This window comes from Nomascus leucogenys, chromosome 2 (genome assembly GCF_006542625.1).
Source record: "Nomascus leucogenys isolate Asia chromosome 2, Asia_NLE_v1, whole genome shotgun sequence".
Lineage (NCBI taxonomy): Eukaryota > Metazoa > Chordata > Mammalia > Primates > Hylobatidae > Nomascus > Nomascus leucogenys.
Window position 1 is genome coordinate 45,959,155 of NC_044382.1, and position 13,218 is coordinate 45,972,372.

The window sequence follows — 13,218 nt, forward strand, 5'->3', positions numbered from 1 at the left end:
CAAGGCCTGATAAGGTTTTTAGACTTTGAGGACACTTGAAGATTGATTCTCCTTGCACTTGTAGATTTGGTCTTCTGAGGGATTTGCACGGCTCTTTTTTTTTTTCTTTTGAGATGGAGTTTCACTCTTGTTGCCCAGGCTGCGGTGCAGTGGCATGATCCTGGCTTAGTGCAGCCTCCGCCTCCTGGGTTCAAGCGATTCTCCTGCCTTAGCCTCCTGAGTTGCTGGGATTACAGGCGCCCACCACCGCACCTGGGTAGTTTTTGTATTTTTAGTAGGGATGGGGTTTTGCTGTGTTGGCCAGGCTGGTCTCGAACTCCTGACCCCAGGTGATCTGCCCACCTCAGCCTCCCAAAGTGCTGGGATCAAAGGCGTGAGCCACCGTGCCCAGCCTTTGCATGGCTCTTGTGCCCACTTGGCCCTCATAACCAACCTGCTACATGAAGTAATTATCTTTTTAACAATCTTAGTCTGGGGAATTAAGCAAAGCTTTTGTGTCCTGTTCAGTGAGGTAGTTTTAAAAAGGAGAAAGGAGGACCACTGAAAAGGGAAGTGTCATGATGCTGATATCTCCCCTTCCCTTGTTCATGTATGTGACTGATAAATGCCAGTGGCTTGCCTTTATATTTGCAGGAGCTGGAGTGCCTCCAGGACCATCTGGATGACTTGGTGGTGGAATGTAGAGATATAGTTGGCAACCTCACTGAGTTAGAATCAGAGGTAAGTGGTATGCAGCTTACTCATTGGAGGAGAGTGGCTGCCAGCATCCTGGCCTTTTGTGTTTGGTTCTGCTGTTTCTAGACTCCTGAGAGTGCAGATTCTCTGTCAATCAAAAGAAACCTGATCAAATTTTCCATATTTGTTTTATAAACAAGTATATTATGTTGCTTTGTGAGCCCCTTCCCTCATTTCTCTAGAAAAACACTATACAGCCCTTTGGTTTTCTTCATAAATTAGATTTATCATACTCATTAGACTTGCCTCTGTTTCCCCCTTAAGATAGCAGCTGTACGGCCGGGCGCGGTGGCTCATGCCTTGAATCCCAGCACTTTGGGAGGCCGAGGCAGGCGGATCACGAGGTCAGGAGTTCGAGACCAACTTGCCCAACATAGTGAAACCCCGTCTCTACTAAAAATACAAAAATTAGCTGGGCGTGGTGAAACACGCCTGTAGTGCCAGGTACTTGGGAGGCTGAGGCAGGAGAATCACTTGAACCCGGGAGGTGGAGGTTGCAGTAAGCCTAGATTGTGCCACTATACTCCACCCTGGGCAACAGAGGGGGAGACTCTGTCTCAAAAAAAAAAAAAAAAATAGCAGCAGTACTTCACATCAGAGTCACATTCAAGAGCAATCTACACATTCCCATTCTCTCATCCCTCGCTCTTTTAGTTAGGTCATTTGGTAATGTTTGTGTGTTTCAGAACATAAAAGCTGAGGACTTCCAGCTCAGCATGGAAGATTGAATACCTATGTTTATCCCTGTTCCATCCTGAAACCCACTAAAATATTTTAAAAATGGGATTAGAGGCCAGGTGCAGTGGCTCATGCCTGTAATCCCAGCACTTTGGGAGGCCAAGGCGGACGGATCACAAGGTCAGGAGATCGAGACCATCCTGGCTAACATGGTGAAACCCCATCTCTACTAAAAATACAAAAAAATTAGCCAGGTGTGGTGGCGGGTGCCTGTAGTTCCAGCTACTCGGGAGGCTGAGGCAGGAGAATGGCGTGAACCCGGGAGGCGGAGCTTCCATTGAGCCGAGATCACACCACTGCACTCCAGCTCGAGCAACAGAGTGAGACTCTGTCTCAAAAAAAAAAAAAAAAAAAGGTCAAGACCATCCTGGCCAACACAGTGAAACCCCATCTCTACTAAAAATACAAAAATTAAATTAGCTGGGCATGGCGAAACAGGCCTGTATTGCCAGGTACTTGGGAGGCTGAGGCAGGAGAATCACTTGAACCCGGGAGGCAGAGGTTGCAGTGAACCGAGATTGCGCCATTGCACTCCCGCCTGGGCCACAGAGCCAGACTCCGTCTCAATAAAAAGAAAAAAAAAGGGATTAGAAACCCTCATAAAGCACTGGGATGTTATTTAGAAATACAGAGGAGGGCAGCTAAACATGTTAAAGTTATTTTGTGGGGCCAGAAATCAGAGAAGTGGGGAACTACCATTTTGTCTTAAACCTTTTAGTACTCTATTTGAATTATCATAATTGGCATTATGTAAAATTACACTTCTCAACCAGTTCTTTTTTGCTTTCTAGTTTTCAGGAGTTCATTGCCTTCTCTCATTTTGTCATCTCCTCTCACATTATCATTATCATTATCATCATGGACTTATGAGAGCAGTCTGGGTGTATAGCTCTTTAAAGGAAGGTGTTTTTTCAGGAGCTAGTGTTGCACAGAGAAACCTGTTTAAAGGCATTATTAGTATGTGTTCCCCAGAAACAGTGGTTTGGCATCTGCTTTGAGGGCAGTGCTCTGGCTTATGAGCTTATAAACTGAAGATGGATATCAGTTACCCCTATTTTCATTTTGAACTACTTAGCATTTTGGGAAAATCTCCAAAGGCTTTGCATACTCTAATGTTATTGCTACATGTGTTTTTACCTCACTTTTCTTAATTCTGCCTTCTCATTTGTTCAGGCCGAAAGCGAATATGTCTCTAAAAATTTGCCTTTCAAAGTATAACAGAGGAGCAGTTCTATGTTTATTCTGGGGCTATCTACTTCAAATACTAGAACAGTTTCCAAAAGTATGTATTAGATTATTTGCCTATCAGATATTACTGATTCAGAAAGAGAAACTGCTCCTCCTCCACCCGTGCTCTTTCTAAAGCAGAAGTATTAATATATTTAATCTTCTACAGGATATTCAAATAGAAGCCTTGCTGATGAGAGCCTGTGAGCCCATAATTCAGAACTTTTGCCACGTAAGTGATGTCTGGAGGAGCAAGGGTTAAAAACAGAAATAAATTGACAGGGACTCTCCCCCGAGTATCTCAGACTCATCTGTCTTCAGCATGTGTTACTCTTGAGTGTTAGCCAGCTTTGACAAGTTAAAATTAAAAATGTAAACAGGCCAGATGTGGTGGCCAATACCTGTAATCCCAGCACTTTGAAGCCAAGGAGGAGCACTGGAGCCCAGGATTTCAAGACCAGCCTGGGCAACATGGCAAAATTCTGTCTCTACAAAAAATAGAAAAAATTAGCTGGGTGTGGTGGTACACACCTGTAGTTCAGTTACCTAGGGGGCAGAGGTGGGAGGATCACTTGAGCTCAGGAGGTCGAGGCTGCAGTGAGCAGTGATTGTGCCACTGCACTCCAGCCTAGGCAACAGAGTGAGACCCTGTCTAAAAAAGAAAATGTAAACAAGATCAAGAGAGAAGTGCCACCATCCCGGAACCTGTGTTTGATTAGCTTTTGTAGGTAAAAGCAGGTATGTGGCTAGCAGCAGTTACTGAGTTGCCCTTTTTAAGAAGAGATGGAACAGGGAAACCCCCATTAGTATGCAGGGTTGATTCCAGTACATCAGCCTAGGAATTGTTAGCATCAGCCTAGGAATTGTTAGCAGTAATAGTGGCTCCTCCTTCCAACTGTCTCCTAGTACCTCAATATTGAGTGAATTCTGATTATTTCATATTCATTTACTGAACTGTTTAAATTGTGGGAATGAAACATACCCAGGAACCTTTAGGATCTGACACTTGGGAGGCTATGTTAGATATTATCCCAAAAGCCAGCTGCTTTTCGGAAAGTGAACAAAAAAAGCATATATTCTTGTCTCATACAGAACACAGTGCTGTGTCAGTTTTATGCCACTGAATGTATACCACTGTGATTCTTCGGGCTTATTTTGATTACAATTTATGGTGTATGTTTTTTTTGTGTGAGGGCTTCTAGAATCAACCCTGCTTGCATTTGTTTCGGACTGGGCTACACGTTTTGTTCATTAATTGTTACCAATGAAGTGTAAATGCTTGCTGTCTTCCCCAGGATGTGGCAGATAACCAGATAGACTCTGGGGACCTGATGGAGTGTCTGATACAGAACAAACACCAGAAGGACATGAACGAGAAGTGTGCCATCGGAGTCACCCACTTCCAACTGGTCAGTGACACCTGGCTGCCGATATCCCATCATAGCTGCCTGGATGTTGACTGAATCCTTTCCTTTTTTGGAACATCAGAGCACCTCTGATGTTCTGTTAAAAGTCCTTTTTTTCCAGCCAGGCACGGTGGCTCACGCCTGTAATCCCAGCACTTTGGGAGGCCGAGGTGGGTGGATCACTTGAGGCCAGGAGTTCGAGACCAACCTGGGCAACATGGTGAAATTCCATCTCTTACTGAAAATACAAAATTAGCCGGGCATGGTGGCCCACACCTGTAATCCCAGCTGTTTCAAAGGCTGAGGCAGGAGAATTGCTTGAACCTGGGAGGCGGAGGTTGTAGTGAGCCGAGATCGCCACTGCACTCCAGCCTGGGCAACAGAGCAAGATTCCATCTTAACAACAACAAAAAAATCATTTTTTCCAGCCAGGCATGGTGGCTCACACCTGTAATTCCAGCACTTTGGGAGGCTGAGGCAGGCTGATCACCTGAGGTCAGGAACTCGAGACCAGCCTGGCCAACATGGTGAAACCCTGTCTCTATAAAAAATACAAAATTAGCTGGGTGTGATGGCAGGTGCCTGTAATCCCAGCTACTCGGGAAACTGAGGCAGGAGAATCACTTGAACCGGGAGGCAGAGGTTGCAGTGAGCCGAGATCGCACCACTGCACTCCAGCCTGGATGACGAGAAAGGCTCTGTCTAAAAAAAAAAAAAAAAATTTTTTTTCAAATATATGTCGTATTTTTATTTAGGATGGATGGATGGATGGATGGAAGAAAGGAAGGAGGGAAGGAAGAAGGGAGGGAAGGAGGGAGGGAGGGAAGGAAGGAAAGAGGGAGGGAGGGAAGGAAGGAAAGGAAGGAGGGAGGGAGGAAGGAAGGAAGGAAGGAAGGAAGGAGGGAGGGAAGGGAGGGAGGGAGGGAAGGAAGGAGGGAAGGAAGGAAGGAAGCCTGCCTGTTGTAGGGGGAGTACTGGAGAGATGAGCAGGTCATGATGTCTCAGGTGTGGGGCAAGCCATGCAGGGTCTTGTAAACAGGCTTGTAAGAGCTATATGAAAAAGTGCCCCCTACCACTACTGACCACAAGTTGCCACAAAACTTCTGACTTTCTTTCTCTTCACCTTTCAGGTGCAGATGAAGGATTTTCGGTTTTCTTACAAGTTTAAAATGGCCTGCAAGGAGGACGTGTTGAAGCTTTGCCCAAACATAAAAAAGAAGTATGTAGCTTGTAGTTGTTTCATTCCACTTTCCCGAAGTCCCTCTTAGCTCCGGAATGAGTATGCGTGATGTCAGGCAGCCCTCCTGCTGCCTGGTGGGGTTAGCCCTGGAGGTCTCCCGCGTCTCCCCTTTGATTAGCGTGGCAAGCACTTCAACTGTCTGGACAGAGCTTCTGGCGATGGTAGTTCTCACATGGAGGTCCCACAGGCTAAAGGAGCATTTTTAATTTTTCCAGGTCAGGCCATCTAACTGATGAAGTAGGGGTGGATTATGTACTTAGAGAAGCAGGGTGCAGTGTGAGTGAAAGAGGTGAACTGACCTCTTCCCTGCGTCGTCCCGTTATGTCATCTCATCTAAGATGCAGCAGTTTTTGTATTGGGTTAGATATTTAGTGAAGAAACAGAATCTTTATTAATTTAAGAATTAAGTCTTAATGAGGAAACTGATAAGCTTTTTCAGCGTGGCTGCCCAGATTCTTCCATGTTGCTATTTGAAAGGGCCATTTCTAGAACACTTGCCCTAATATAAACCAAATTCCCAATTTGCTCTGGTTTCTCTACCTTTCAGGAGTGAGTTTCACAGTAGGTCAAAGGTACAGTCCTAGAGTTAGCAGCATTCCTCTGTGGTTACATGTTTTTAACACAGATGTTGAACTGTCCTTGCACACGTGTGCCCTGTCTGGCTTCCCCTTCCGTCAGGAATGTAGTCAGCGTTCATGCTGCTGCCTGCCTTTCATGACACCCACAGTCAAATTGCAGCTTTTAGCACCCTGAAAAAAAAAAAAAAAACAGCCTTACAGGAAAGACATTCCCCAAAAGGGCATCTTGAATTCTTAATGGTGTGACCCCCCCCGCAGCCCGGCTCTCAGGCCATCTGCCCTTGTGTGGCCCCAGCCAGCCTCAAGCTTCTCCTTTCGTCTGCAGGGTGGACGTGGTGATCTGCCTGAGCACGACTGTGCGCAACGACACTCTGCAGGAAGCCAAGGAGCACAGAGTGTCCCTGAAGTGCCGCAGGCAGCTCCGCGTGGAGGAGCTGGAGATGGTAATGCCTCCCAGCCTCTGCTCCCAGAAACCACAGTGGGCCAGGGCTTGGAAAGTTGGGGAGAGGCTAGGGCAAGGGGGAGGAATTTTATCCAGTACTGTGATGGTTAAGACTTGAAGTCCTGTGCAAAAGTTTTACCATACGACCATTAGCTTCCTGTGGCATTCTTTTGATTTTGAATGATAAAACCTTTCTTCCCACATATAACTGGAAGTCCAGCTGTAAGACAGGCTCTAACTAAGCATGTGATCCAATCACTGGATCAGTAATGCCCTCAGGGGCCGGGTTCGGTGGCTCATGCAGGTAATCCCAGCACTTTGGGAGGCTGAGGCAGGTGGATCACTTGAGGTCAGGAGTTCAAAACCAGCCTGGCCAACGTGATGAAACCCTGCCTGTACTAAAAGAGACTTAGGCCAGCGAGGTGGCTCATGCCTGTAATTCCAGCACTTTGGGAGGCCAGTGCGGTCAAATCACTTGAGGTCTGGAATTCAAGACCAGCCTGGCCAACATGGCGATACCCCATCTCTACTAAAAATACAAAACTTGGCCGGGCGCGGTGGCTCATGCTTGTAATCCCAGCACTTTGGGAGGCCGAGGCGGGCGGATCACGAGGTCAGGAGATCGAGACCACGGTGAAACTCCGTCTCTACTAAAAATACAAAAAATTAGCCAGGCGTGGTGGCGGGCGCCTGTAGTCCCAGCTACTCGGAGAGGCTGAGGCAGGAGAATGGCGTGAACCTGGGAGGCGGAGCTTGCAGTGAGCCGAGATTGCGCCACTGCACTCGAGCCTGGGCGACAGAGTGAGACTCCGCCTCAAAAAAAAAAAAAAAAAAAACTTAGCCAGCTGTGGTGGCACATACCTGTAATCCCAGCTACTTGAGAGACTGAAGCAGGAGAATCACTTGAACCGGGAGATGGAGGTTGCAGTGAGCCGAGATGGTGCCACTGTACTCCAGCCTGGGTGACAGAGCGAGACTGTCTCACAAAAAAAAAAAAAAAAAGAGAGAGAGAGACTTATTTCAAGCTAGAAGATTTGGTTCCCTAACTTTGAGCCTAGCTCTTTCATTAAAGTAATAATAAAAGTAGAACTCTACATTTATATAATGGTTTTGACTTTCCAAAGTGATTTTCACATCTCAGCAGTCCTGTGAAGGACTAAATAAGGTGTTTCAGGGTAGACTTGGCATGCTGTTTTGCAAGGAAGGTCCAAGGCCTTGCAGCTAGTTGGTGACAGAATTGAAAGTAAAGCCTGATTCTCTTGCTGCAAGGCCACTTTGCTATGTAGAAGCCAGGGTCACTAGACAAGATGCAGTCAACAAATAAGCTTATAGAACATATGACATCTCCAGCCTAAACCAAGCTCACCTTTCCATGCTGGCTCCCTCATGCAGACGGAGGACATCCGCCTCGAGCCAGATCTATATGAAGCCTGCAAAAGTGACATCAAAAACTACTGTTCCACTGTGCAATATGGCAATGCTCAGGTAACTTTTTGCTTTTTTTTTTTTAATTGTAAAAGTAATGTGAAGGTAACATTTAATCTTTTCTCAAAAGCTGGTGCCCATAAGAAGGTAACATTTTAGTCATGAATCTTTTGCTGGTGAGACAGGACCCATCTCATCCCTTCCAACGTAATCATCCCTTCTTAAGCTACATCAGGCTGTGTTTCCCTGAGTTCTTCACCTGCACTCCTCTCTAATTCATTTTCTTCCCTCTTTCACGTTACCTCATCCTTCCCTACCTTGTCTGCCTAGTAAACTCCTAATGATCTTTCAGATGCTTCCTTCTCTGTAGCATTCTCAATACTCTGCACCTCCAAAATTAACCGTTACTTCACTGTGTTCCCATTGCACAGAAGTTCTTAACTAGACGTCACATCAGAATCACCTAGGACGCTTTTTTTTAATACACAGAAACAGGACCCTATCCAGAACTGCCAGGAGTGAAGTACAAACAAGTGATTTTTTAAAAAATGTTCTCCTTACTACTCGGCTACCTCTTCTAGTTAAGGGCATTGCCATGGGGCTTCAGCCTTTGAGATAATTACTTCATTGTCCTCTTGTATCAGACTGTTGCTGATGCATTCTGATGTCAGTGTAAGTCTCATTGCTTTGTAGTTAATCCATTTCTGATGGGTTTTAGAGTGTTCTCTATCTGTAATGATCTGTAATTTCAGTATGATGTGGTTAGGTGTGGCTTTTGTTTTGTGTGTGTTTCCGGTTGGCTCTTTCAATCTCACAATCTGTGTCTTCCTTCAGTTCTGGGACATTCTCGGTCATTGCTCTTCCACGTACTGCTTTCCCTTTCCTTCCTTCTGGAACTCCTGTTAGACAATTGGAGCATCTGAGTCCGTCTTCTATGTCTCTTTAACTTTTTCTTTGGTACTTTTCTTTATACTACTTTTTAGGTAATTCTTCAGTTCTCTTTCCCAGCATATAATTTATTCTTCAGCTTTGTCCATTCTGCTGTAGGAGACCACCAGTCAAGTTTTGTTTTTCATTTCCTAGCTTTCTCATTGCTTCTTTTCATAACTACCTATTCTTGATTCTTATTTACTGTTGTCTTCTGTGTTGTTCTGAGGATTTTAAATATATTTTAAAATTCTGTTTTGATTGCTTTATTACCCCTTTCCCTCAGTTTTTGACTCCTTGGTTCATTTTATTTATCATCTTTCTTACAATATTAGTGTTCCTCAACTAGTTAGTGCTTCTTGGCCATGTCTTGAGGATTTCCCGGAAATCTTACGGCTTCCTGCGATAGCCCTAGCTGCTGCACCTTCCCATCTGCTTTCCTTCTTTCTTTTCATCATATCTAAAGGTTTAGGGAAGGGAAGATTTCAGGATATACTTAATTCACTACCTTAAAATTCATCTCGTGACACTTTATGCTTTTGTATTTTGAGTGATAACTCATCGTTTTTTAATCATAGTTACTTGTTTACATAAGTTTGCCATGTGCAGCTGTGAATTTATCAGACTGAGAATTGGGTCTGATTCATATCTAGCATCCAGCAGTCTTTCTCAGGTGGTAAATAGTGGGTTGAATTGAACTCCTGGTTTGTGCCCACTGTCTAGTCGGAGCTGTTGCTCTGGGAAAATGCAGAGAGCCTATCGTGTGCTCCAAAACGAATGTGGACAAGGAGCAGCTCTGGAAGGCAGAAGAAACCAGAAATCCTGGGTGTGTTTCTTTTCTGTTAGACTCCAGCACAGCCTGCCAGTCATCCTGAGTTTTTATCTAGTTGGGTTTGTTGTCAGCTATAAGGTTGTAAATCCTTATCTTTGGTAAGGAAATCCTGATTCCTATTGCCTGAGAATGAGAAATGGATAAAGAAATGGGAGGCACAGTGGAGCTGAATGCTTCAGTCAGAACACATGGATGAGCAGTCTCTGACATCTCTCAACTTGACTGTAACTCTTTTGCTATAGATTATTGAATGTCTGAAAGAAAACAAGAAGCAGCTAAGCACCCGCTGCCACCAGAAAGTATTTAAGCTGCAGGAGACAGAGATGATGGACCCAGAGCTAGACTACACCCTCATGAGGGTCTGCAAGCAGATGATAAAGGTGAGGGGCTGACACCAAAGGCCGAGCATGGATGAACAACAAAACAACAAAGCACAAACAATGGCAGCGACTTCCTCAGGCTCAGCTTCCTCAGAGTGTGGTCCCTAGACGAGCAGCAGCAGCAGCACCCCCTGGGAGCCTGTGGGTTCCTGGGCCCCCATCCAGATCTGCTGAATCGGAAACTCTGGGAGTAGAGCACAAAGCCTGCCTTAACAGCCTCCCTAGGGGGTTCTGATGCAGGCTCAAGTTTGGAAACCACAGAGCCAGGATAACTGACCTCACTTTGCCCTGAGGCACAAGTAAATGGATGTGCAATAAATAAATGATTGGTTTTTTTGTTTGTTTGTTTGTTTGTTTGTTTTTTTTTTGAGACGGAGTCTCACTCTGTCGCCCAGGCTGGAGTGCAGTGGCGCAATCTCGGCTCACTGCAAGCTCCACCTCCCGGGTTCACGCCATTCTCCTGCCTCAGCCTCTCCGAGTAGCTGGGACTACAGGCGCCCACCACCACGCCCGGCTAATTTTTTGTATTTTTAGTAGAGACGGGGTTTCACCCTGGTCTCGATCTCCTGACCTCGTGATCCGCCCGCCTTGGCCTCCCAAAGTGCTGGGATTACAAACGTGAGCCACCGCGCCCGGCCAAAATGATTGGCTTTGAAGACGATTAATGGTAGCTATACTGAGAAAGTCACCATCTAGTGTCCTGATCATCCATCTGGCACATTCAGAAGATTTGTCTGTTCTACAGGTTGTTTTGCTTCATTCCCTCCTCCAGCAGATATTCCCTGCAACAGGGCTGATCTGAGTACCTAGATATCAGTTCCTTGATCTCGCCACACATGCATTAAACTCAAGGTTCGGCTGGGCGCGGTGGCTCACGCCTGTAATCCCAGCACTTTCAGAGGCCAAGGTGGGAGGATCACCTGAGGTCAGGAGTTCGAGACCAGCCTGGCCAACATCGTGAAACCCCATCTCTGCTAAAAATACAAAAATTAGCCAGGTGTGGTGGCACATGCCTGTAGTCCCAGCTACTCAGGAGGCTGAGGCAGGAGAATCGCTCCCGGGAGGCGCAGGCTGCAGTGAGCCGAGATCATGCCACTGCACTCCAGCCTGAGCAACAGAGCAAGACTGTCTCAAAAAAGAAAAAAAAAATTTTTTAAAACTTAAACTAAAGGTTCTAGCTCCTTTATTTCAGCTTTCCTTTAAAGTAAAATGCTACTTTTTACACTATCAAATAAATTCCAGAGAGAATTTTGCAAGTTACAATGTAAGTCTTTTTAACTGGCCTGATGAAATTGAGTCATATGTAAAAATGGAAATGTCAGGCTCTGATGTGAGAGAGCTTTGGAAAATTTTCTAAAAGTCAGTGAGCAATCCATGTCTCCATAACAAGATGTCAGCAGATTATAATCACACTCTTTAGAGAACTAGAAACAGAACTAGGAAGAGAGGCTCAATGCTCAAGTGTCTCAACCAGAGTTTATCAGACACTGTGACACTTGAAGACTTGCGGATTAGCGGAACGGATAGGGAGTTTATTACTAGTCCACAACTGATCCCTGACTTAAAGGACAGCAATAAGTGTATAGGACCCCAGCCTTTTACTGCCTGGTAGGATTATAGCCCTTTAGTTAAGATGAACCAAATGGGTCCTTACCCCACATCCTTGTTCACATTGGTTAGTGGAGAATTCCTAGGTTTTCCCACTAGAGTTGGGTAGGTAGGGCTTGAGGGCTGTACAGCCACCTAGTACAGTGTTACATTCATGCTTAAACAATAAGTAAGTTCCTGAGATGCCATCGAACTTAACATCACCCTCTAGATAAGGAACCAATCCTGTGTAAGAACCAGTGAGGCAGTAGAAAGAAATGTGAGAAGTATTAGAGAATAAGTAAGAAAGGGGAAGTTGGGGTGGGGTGCTTGTTCAGGCCTACCTACTCCTCTTGTACCACGTGATGCTTTCATGCTGCTGCTTTCATCAGCTTTCCGATAGATGTTAAGGGTGATCACAGGCTGGTCCAAGTGCAGTGCTGTTTACAACTAATTGATCACAGCTACTTACAGATTTATTTGTTCTTCTACATTCCTGTTGCTTCACTTGACTAGCCTTAAAAAAAAAAAAAAAAAGTGGCCAGGCTGGTGGCTCATGCCTGTAATCCCCTGCACTTTGGGAAGCTGAGGCAGGTGGATCACCTGATACCAGGAGTTCAAGACCAGCCTGGCCAACGCGTGGTGAAACCTCGTCTCTACTAAAAAAAAACAAAAAACACAAAAATGAGCTGGGCGTGGTGTCGCATGCCTGTAATCCCCGCTACTCAGGAGGCTGACTTGGGAGGCTGAGGCAGGAGAATTGCTTGAACTCGGGAGGCGGAGGTTGCAGTAAGCCGAGATCACGCCACTGCACTCCAGCCTGAGTGACACAGCAAGACTCTGTCTCCAGAAAAAAAAAAAAGTGGTCGCAGATGGAGTTAATCGCCATATTTAGATAGCTGTTTTTATAAAATTGTTTCTTTGCAGAGGTTCTGTCCAGAAGCAGATTCTAAAACCATGTTGCAGTGCTTGAAGCAAAATAAAAACAGTGAATTGATGGATCCCAAATGCAAACAGATGATAACCAAGCGCCAGATCACCCAGAACACAGGTAAGATCTTGGCTTGGCTCTCCTGGCCCTGTGAAGTATCTGAAAAGGAATTCGGTGGCTGTAGAGTGACCTACTCAAACTCCCAGGGCTTTGTTGCCTGGGAATTTTAAGGGAGGAGTCTGAGTGTAAGCAGGAGGACTTCCTCCTTTGAGGAGCATCCAGAAAAATGGAGGGAGAGTCAGGGGAGAGAGGATGCCACAAGAACCAGAAAACTGCCCTTAAAGAACGTTCAGAAGGAATCAGGGCCGGCAATCCTTGGAAAGAAAAATCTAGAAATTCAATAAAACTTCATGAGTGTGCCAGGAGAATGTACAGGTAATCTGGTTTGGAACAGAAATATTTCACCTCTGGGTTGGAAGACCTCGTAAGTTAATGGTCACGGTGAGTTGGATATTGTATTTCTTCTTCAGTGTTCTCAAAAGTATCTGTTATGGGGAAGGTTGCTGATGTGCCCTTGATTTTTCTGAGGACTCCTTAGAGTATTGGAGTCCCCACAAAACCCCGCAGAGTAGAAAGATTCCTGAGGACCTCCAAAAGTACTCATTAACGAAGTCATATTGCTGATTAAAAACAGTGTAGTCAGAGCTCAGTAAATGTTTATTGAATAGACAAATCCATGGTTGTAGTCATGGTCATTGACATAATATGCT

The 13,218-nt window shown here is 45.4% G+C and overlaps 1 protein-coding gene across 2 annotated transcripts in view; it reads left to right on the forward strand.

Moving 5' to 3' along the window:
- The window catches only part of GLG1 (golgi glycoprotein 1), a 162,487-nt gene that overhangs the window by 134,775 nt on the left and 14,494 nt on the right, over positions 1–13,218 (forward strand). For both annotated transcript variants that reach the window (XM_030829271.1, XM_030829276.1), the window contains exons 13-20: positions 634–720; positions 2,870–2,932; positions 3,996–4,109; positions 5,237–5,325; positions 6,250–6,367; positions 7,759–7,851; positions 9,793–9,930; positions 12,445–12,568. In XM_030829271.1, coding sequence (XP_030685131.1) covers positions 634–720; positions 2,870–2,932; positions 3,996–4,109; positions 5,237–5,325; positions 6,250–6,367; positions 7,759–7,851; positions 9,793–9,930; positions 12,445–12,568 — 826 coding nt within the window. The remainder of the gene's footprint in view (positions 1–633; positions 721–2,869; positions 2,933–3,995; positions 4,110–5,236; positions 5,326–6,249; positions 6,368–7,758; positions 7,852–9,792; positions 9,931–12,444; positions 12,569–13,218) is intronic.